This window comes from Oncorhynchus mykiss, chromosome 5 (genome assembly GCF_057628025.1).
Source record: "Oncorhynchus mykiss isolate SJ-2025 chromosome 5, ASM5762802v1, whole genome shotgun sequence".
NCBI lineage: Eukaryota > Metazoa > Chordata > Actinopteri > Salmoniformes > Salmonidae > Oncorhynchus > Oncorhynchus mykiss.
In genome coordinates, this window is record NC_143026.1 from 6,277,501 (window position 1) to 6,285,718 (window position 8,218).

At 44.3% G+C, this 8,218-nt stretch overlaps 1 protein-coding gene across 1 annotated transcript in view; it reads right to left on the minus strand.

The window, feature by feature from the left end:
• Window positions 1-7,743, minus strand: part of LOC110523123 (alpha-N-acetylneuraminate alpha-2,8-sialyltransferase ST8SIA3-like) — a 254,240-nt gene extending 246,497 nt beyond the window's left edge. Inside the window, exons 1-3 of the mRNA XM_021601535.3 lie at window positions 7,130-7,743; window positions 1,048-1,170; window positions 1-65 (exon numbers count right to left, since the gene is read on the minus strand). The exon at window positions 1-65 is cut by the window's left edge and continues 493 nt beyond it. Coding sequence (XP_021457210.2) covers window positions 1-65; window positions 1,048-1,170; window positions 7,130-7,293 — 352 coding nt within the window. The 5' untranslated portion in view covers window positions 7,294-7,743. The remainder of the gene's footprint in view (window positions 66-1,047; window positions 1,171-7,129) is intronic.
• Between the last annotated feature and the right edge of the window lie 475 nt (window positions 7,744-8,218).

Below are 8,218 nucleotides of genomic sequence, written 5' to 3' on the forward strand. Positions count from 1 at the left end.
CGCGCACGCTTCTCCGGGTCAGGGTGAAGTTGTGGGCGATGTCGATGTGCTGAGAGATCTCTTTTCTGGAAGAGATGGGAAGAGATGGGGAGAGATCAGACAATGGAACCCCATTTCCTATTCAAGGCCGATTGGGCCCTGGTCAAAAGTAGTGCACTATATAGGGAATAGGGTTCTATAGGGCTCTGGTCTAAAGTAGTGCACTATATAGGGAATAGGGTTCTATAGGGCTCTGGTCTAAAGTAGTGCACTATATAGGGAATAGGGTTCTATAGGGCTCTGGTCTAAAGTAGTGCACTATATAGGGAATAGGGTGCCAAATGGGATGCACACTTATTGTAAATATTGTAAATATACACCCCATAAATTAGCAGACCTGTGTTGAAATACTATTTTACATATTTAAATTACTTTCACATTTCGAAGTAAGTATTTTGTAAAAGAAAAATTTAAAAAAATGTAGAATGTATTTGGAAATACATTTGGAAAGTATTGGAATGTGTTTGGAAATACCCAAATACACAAGAGTGTTTTTCCAAATACAAATATTGAAATACTTCCTGAATTTGAACCTAGGTCTGTTTGGGCCCTACGGGTGTTTGAAATGTATATGGAAAACAGTTTCAAATAGCCAAAATACGATTAGTTGATTCAGTTACATTATTTGAAAACACTCAAATACACAGAAAATAAGTATTTCTGTTTTGTTGGTTGATTGAAAAACAAGAAAACTTAAATTGAAAAAAGGAAATAAGTATTTAAAATATGAATACTTGAATACGCAGTCATTTGAACCCAGCTCAGTGTCTGGTTTAAATCATCTTGGCACCAAAATCAGAACCAAACCAGCTACTAATATTTTACTATTAAGGCTGTCACCAGAGACTATGTCTGGCCCGGGTCATGTTCATTAGGCACAAAGCATTTTGAAACGTGGAGGGTACAACCTGAATGTGTCCAATAACAACAGTTATCTGTTGTAAAAGTTTTGCAACGTTAGTGCTTACTGAACAGCACCCAGATGTATCCCTTATAGGCTAACTTTACCTCTGTTCTGTGAACGCCGTTCTGTTATAGCGCCATTTGGAGGCGTTCTCCTGCAGGCCCTCGTTCAAGGCCTTGGTCAGAGGGGTGAAGGCCGGGTCCAGGTACTTCATGGCCAGCTGAGACCTGTTGTAACAGAGACATTGGTACACACTAGAGAAGGCTTGGACCAAAATGTTAGTGTCTGCCTGTAACTTGTCTATTTTTCCCATGCTACTGCAACTCTAAAGACAGAAAAAAAAGACAGAAAAAATTGCGAAAGGAATATTTGTTTTCTGTTTTGCAAAAGGAATATTCTGTAGTTTGTTTATTAAGTGCAAGAAGAACCAACCTCCTTTTTTTGACAGAGACAACCACAGAAACAGTGTGTTGTGTCCATTAGGAAGGGAAGGGAGGCCGGCCCAGTTGGTTCTGATGTTACTGATAGGCGGGAAGCTGGTAGAAGCAGGGTCTGATCAGCGTCTAACACCCTCTCCTCCACCCTCCTAGGCAACAGCGACAAGGTTCTAGTTTCAATTACAGACTCTTTTGGCAACTTCGAAAAAAAATTATAAGGGAAAAAAATAGTTGTCTGTATTCAACAAATCACGAGGTTGATCTGCCAGAACGTTACAATTCAAAACCAATGCTTGCAGGCAAAACCTTTGCAGTGTTTTTTTCAAAAACTTTTAGTTAACTTGGCAAGTCAGTTAAGAACAAACTCTTATTTACAATGACAGCCTAGGAACAGTGGGTTAACTGCCTTGTTCAGTGGCAGAACGACAGATTTCAACAACCAGCTCGGGGATTCGATCTAGCAACCTTCGGGGTTACCGGCCCAAAGCTCTAACCACTAGGCTACCTACCGCCCCTACACTCTAACCACTAGGCTACCTACCGCCCCTACACTCTAACCACTAGGCTACCTACCGCCCCTACACTCTAACCACTAGGCTACCTACCGCCCCTACACTCTAACCACTAGGCTACCTACCGCCCCTACACTCTAACCACTAGGCTACCTACCGCCCCTACACTCTAACCACTAGGCTACCTACCGCCCCTACACTCTAACCACTAGGCTACCTACCGCCCCTACACTCTAACCACTAGGCTACCTACCGCCCCTACACTCTAACCACTAGGCTACCTACCACCCTTACACTCTAACCACTAGGCTACCTACCGCCCCTACACTCTAACCACTAGGCTACCTACCGTCCCTACACTCTAACCACTAGGCTACCTGCCTCCCCTACACTCTAACCACTAGGCTACCTACCGCCCCTACACTCTAACCACTAGGCTACCTACCGCCCCTACACTCTAACCACTAGGTTACCTACCGCCTCTACACTCTAACCACTAGGCTACCTGCCACCCCTACACTCTAACCACTAGGCTACCTACCGCCCCTACACTCTAACCACTAGGCTACCTGCCGCCCCTACAATCTAACCACTAGACTACCTACCGCCCCTACACTCTAACCACTAGGCTACCTACCGCCCCTACACTCTAACCACTAGGCAACCCTATCGTCTGTTTTAGTGAAGTTAGTTGATGCAAAATAGCCACATGCTAGCTGCTATTTTATATTTTGTTTAAGTGGATAAAGTAGTGACGTAGTTTCTCTAAAGAGCCCATAACTGAAACCAGATCCTAATCATTGTTGCCTAGGGTTGGGTTTTCAAGCCTACACCATCCTCCTCTTCTCTAATCTAATTTCCTCTACCCTCACCATCCTCCTCCTCTCCTCCAGTCTCCTCTCCTCTCTTCCACCCTCATCACCATCCTCCTCTCCTCTCTTCCACCCTCATCACCATCCTCCTCTCCTCCACTCTCCTCTCCTCTCTTCCACCCTCATCACCATACTCCTCTCCTCTCTTCCACCCTCATCACCATCTTCCTCCTCTCCTCCAGTCTCCTCTCTTCCACCCTCATCATCATCTTCCTCCTCTCCTCCAGTCTCCTCTCTTCCACCCTCACCATCCTCCTCTCCACCATCCTGCTCCTCTCCTCCACCCTCCTCTCCTCTCTTCCACCCTCATTACCACCCTCCTCTCCACCATCCTGCTCCTCTCCCCCACCCTCCTCTCCACCACCTTCCTCTCCTCTCCTGTCCTCCACCCTCACCGTCCTCCTCTCCTGTCCTCCAGTCTCCTCTCTTCCACCCTCATTACCACCTTCCTCTCCACCACCTTCCTATCTTCTCCTGTCCTCCAACCTCACCGTCCTCCTCTTCTGTCCTCCAGTCTCCTCTCTTCCACCCTCATTACCACCTTCCTCTCCACCACCTTCCTATCCTCTCCTGTCCTCCACCCTCACCAACCTCCTCTCCTCCACCCTCCTTTCCTCTCCTTCACCCTCCCCACCCTCTTCCTCTCCTTCACCCTCATCACTCACCTCCACCCACTTCCTCTCCTTGTTCCACAACTCCTGTCACTCAATTTCCTAATAAAGTAATTAACTAGCTCTGTAAAGAACTATAGTTCCATTGTTATGTTTCCCATTATAAAGCGGTAGCTAGCTGTGATTCTATTTTATTGCAGTGTTATTATTAGACTCATGCAATGGGACATTATTACCCAATTCACACAATGGTGCTGACTGGAAACCGTACTGTGCTGGCTTGCCCAGTACGGCACGGCTTGGGTCAGCAGTGTGAAAAGGGTATGATGCCTGTCTGCTCCTCTAACTGACCTGTTGACTGGTCAACAGGTAACAAGGCTAGCAATAGCATTAGCATGTAGGCTAGATAGCTAGCAAGCACTGCCATTATTAGTTTTAAGGGGAGGATAGCATCATGCACTGCCTGGTTGTGTCCCAACTGGCACCCTATTCCCTTTGGGGGCTCTGGTCAAAAGTAGTGCACTATATAGGGAATAGGGTGCCAGTTTAGGGGGCACACACGGTGTAGCCTACACTGGCAGTCTATAATTAACTTCTTTAACCATTAGGCCACCTGATGTCAATTGGTTGCATGACGTCCTGATGGTACCGTACTTGTGAAGGGATTGGACCGTGGCTGTTGGGATAAAACATTGAGTGTTATGATGATGATGTTATGATTGTGGAGGGGGGGGGGGGGGGGGTACTTTTAAAAATACATTATGGGTGTGTTCCAAATGGAACCATATTCCCTATAAGGATCGCATCAATAGTAGTGCACTGTGTAGGGAATAGAATGCCATTTGGGATGCAGCCCATATAATTGATTCATATATACGGTACCAGTCAAAAGTTTGGACACACCTACTCATTCCAGGGTTTTTCTTTATTTTTACTATTTTCTACATTGTAGAATAATAGTGAAGACATCAAAACTATGAAATATCACATATGGAGTCATGTAGTAACCAAAAAAGTGTTACACAAATCAAAATTTATTTTATATTTGAGATTCTTCAAATTAGCCACCCTTTTTCTTGATGACAGCTTGCACACTCTTGGCATTCTCTCAACCAGCTTCATGAGGTAGTCACCTGGAATGCATTTTAATTAACAGGTGTGCCTTCTTAAAAGTTAATTTGTGGAATTTATATTCTTAATGCCTTTGAGCCAATCAGTTGTGTTGTGACATGTTAGGGGTGGTATACATGTGATGACCCTCCCACTCTGTCTGCCGTATTCTCTCTTTGTTGTTCCCTTATTAGGATGCTGGTGGGCGGAGTTGGGTTGGGTCATCAGCTACATGGGAAACACCTGGGCCCAGGTGTTTCTCAGGATAAATACACCACTTCCCCATTCATGGAGGAGACTCTCTCCATGCAGACACCTTTATGGATTTTGTTGTGTTTCTTGGTGGTTTTTGGGTTGTTTGTGACAGCATTGTTCAACACCCTGCATTATCACATTCATGCATGCAAAACACTCACTTACACTACTGATTACTGATTACACACACCATTGTATATTTTCCTTAGTTGCTTTAGTTAATAAATATATATTTTGTTACGCCTTATCTCCACGTTGTCTCCCTTTTGTTACGGGTTTTGAGCCGGTTCGTGACATACAGAAGACAGCCCTATTTGCTAAAAGACCAAGTCCATATTATGGCAAGAACAGCTTAAATAAGCAAAGAGAAACAACAGTCCATCATTACTTTAAGACATGAGTCAGTCAACCCGGAAAATTTCAAGAACTTGGAAAGTTTCTTCAAGTGCAGTCGCAAAAACCATCAAGCGCTATAATGAAACTGGCTCTCATGAGGACGGTACCACAAGAAAAGGAAGACCCAGAGTTACCTCTGCTGCAGAGGATAAGTTCATTAGAATTACCAGCCTCAGAAATTGCAGCCCAAATAAATGTTTCACAGAGTTCAAGTAACAGACACATCTCAACATCAACTGTTCAGAGGAGACTGCGTGAATCAGGCCTTCGTGGTCGAATTGCTGCAAAGAAACCACTACTAAAGGACACCAATAATAAGAAGAGACTTGCTTGGGCCAAGAAACATGAGCAATGGACATTAGAATTCTGTCCTTTGGTCTGATGAGTCCAAATTTGAGGTTTTTGGTTCCAACTGCCGTGTCTTTGTGAGATGCAGAGTAGATGAACAGATTATCTCTGCATGTGTGATTCCCACCGTGAAGCATGGAGGAGGAGGTGTGATGGCGCTTTGCTGGTGACATTGACAGTGATTTATTTAGAATTCAAGGCACTCTTAACCAGCATGGCTACCACAGCATTCTGCAGTGATACTCCATCCCATCTGGTTTGTGCTTAGTGGGACATTTGTTTTTCAACAGGGCAATGACCCAACACACCTCCAGGCTGTGTAAGGGCTATTTGACCAAGAAGGAGAGTGATGGAGTGCTGCATCAGATGACCTGGCCTCCACAATGACCCGACCTCAACCCAATTGAGATAGTTTGGGATGAGTTGGACCGCAGAGTGAAGGAAAAGCACCTAACAAGTTCTCAGCATATGTGGGAACTCCTTCAACACTGTTGAAAAAGCATTCCAGGTGATGCTGGTTGAGAGAATGCCAAGAGTGTGTAAAGCTGCCATCGAGGCAAAGGGTGGCTACTTTGAAGAATCTAAAATATTTATTTAAAACTTTTTTTGTTTGGTACTACATGATTCCATATGTGTTATGTCATAGTGTTGATGTCTTCACTATTATTCTACAATGTAGAAAATAGTTTTAAAAAATAAAGAAAAACCCTTGAATGATTAGGTGTTTCCAAACTTTTGACTTGTACTATACATATAGGAACTGTAGCCAAATCATTGATGTTGAGGATTCCCTTGACAGTAGCCTAATTATAATCAAAACAAGACAGAATATGGTGAGGGAGGTTACTGGGTGGAATGGCTAGATATATGTATGTCCCCTGAAGTGAATTTCTCATTGCTGCAAAATGGCTCCCTCCTTCCCTCCCTCTCCACATAACCTTGGCTTCCTGCAACAAAGGAAGGAATGATTACAGGGTGGAAATGAATCTACCGCCACTTGTAAATCAGAACCAAGGACAGCTCCCTCCAGCTGGAGAATACAAACCAGCCAGTGCTAACATCAGCACGAGACGTAGAACATGCGCTGTGCCTCTTCTTCCTGACGAACCCGGGATTAAATGATGCTATAGTTTCGACGGGTGGGCAGGATTGTTGTTGTAGGTTAGACTATTCATTCATTCGACTGAGATTCGACTTGATATCAGGTGAATAAAACATTTAAAAAAACGGACAGTCTGTATTTCACTAAATCAATAATCGTGGGAAAATGTGGATGTGTTGATTGTTTATATAACCTTCGATTATGACGAGAGAACCGACAGAGGCGTTAGATTTCTACTGTGACAAGTACAGGCCTTTTTGGTTTGTGGTGTAGCCTACTAGCTATCTACGACATAAACCTCCCTAATATGAAAACCTCTGGTTTGAGAATCAGTGCCCCGCCCCCCCCCCCCCCCCCCCCCAAAAAAAAAACTGCTATTCTCTTAATAAAAATGTACCTTTACAGGCTGCATGATAATAAAGACAGTTATACATGTATATCGTGCGAAGAATGTAGCTGTCAAATCATGCACAGTTCAGTAAACTATACCCACATGTACTAGTAACCCTACGCATTTATATTATGACATCTTGCATAACTTACCGAAATCCCGCATGGAACATATACATCCGAGGCCCACCTGAATTTGCATATTTGGGTGTCATGAAGAGAAAATCTTTTTTTATTGACACGTAGCTGATCAATGAGAGTATGAGCAGAGCGACACTGAACATCATCAAACCCAGGACGCTCGCTATGCGGACCATCTTGCGGTGTTGACATCCCCGTCTGTGCAACGACAAGGGCAGCTGTTGTTACGCTTTCAGCGGAGAAGAGACACGTTTCGGGAGAAAGAGGACACGGTCCGCTAGCTTGACATATTATATTACATAAGTAGAGAGGCAGAGAGAAATGCCAGCTGGTTCTTGTTTTGACGGTATGTCTCTGGGCTCAGAGCGGTTCTCATTCTCACTGTGCACCGGTCCTGTCCGGCTCGTGCCATTCCGTTCCCTCGCGGCGAAGATTGATGCGGTGCGAATAATGGCGCCAGGGAGGTGCATGTATCTCGAATCTAATTAATTAACCGTACCGGATGCTTAAAGGAGCAGCTAACCTATAGCGGAAATCAAATATATAAACAACGGCGTTATAGGTCCCAGTGTCGACGCGGAGTCTTCCTTCGGGCTATCTCAAACGGGTGATTTAGCCTACACGCCGCTTTTACAAACCAGCATGCATGGGTTAGGTCCTGTTCAGCCTGCATTACATTTTAGCCTGCTTCCTAGAGATGTATGGGAACATAGGTCAGGGAGCATGTGAAGTAGAGCGATTCATTAGCGGACTGTCCTTAAAAGTCTTTTATTTTTTATGTTTTAAATAATACACCCCCCAACACGTTGTTTTGCTTTGATTGTGTCAAAGTCGTTCAGAGGGGTATCATGTGTGACAATATATGAACATGTTATGTATGCTGTCAGTCATGATCGTTTATTGTAGGCTAAACACCGAGGCACGTTAGGAGTGAGGCGGTACACTGTATACTACAGAGTTGTTATCAAGGGGGATTGTTTGTCCATTAGAACTAGAGTGACAAGTCAGCCCTGCCTCTGTCATATTGCTTATTGTGTCGCTGAAACACACACACACACACACACACACACACACTGTAAAAAGCTTTTCCATATGACACTA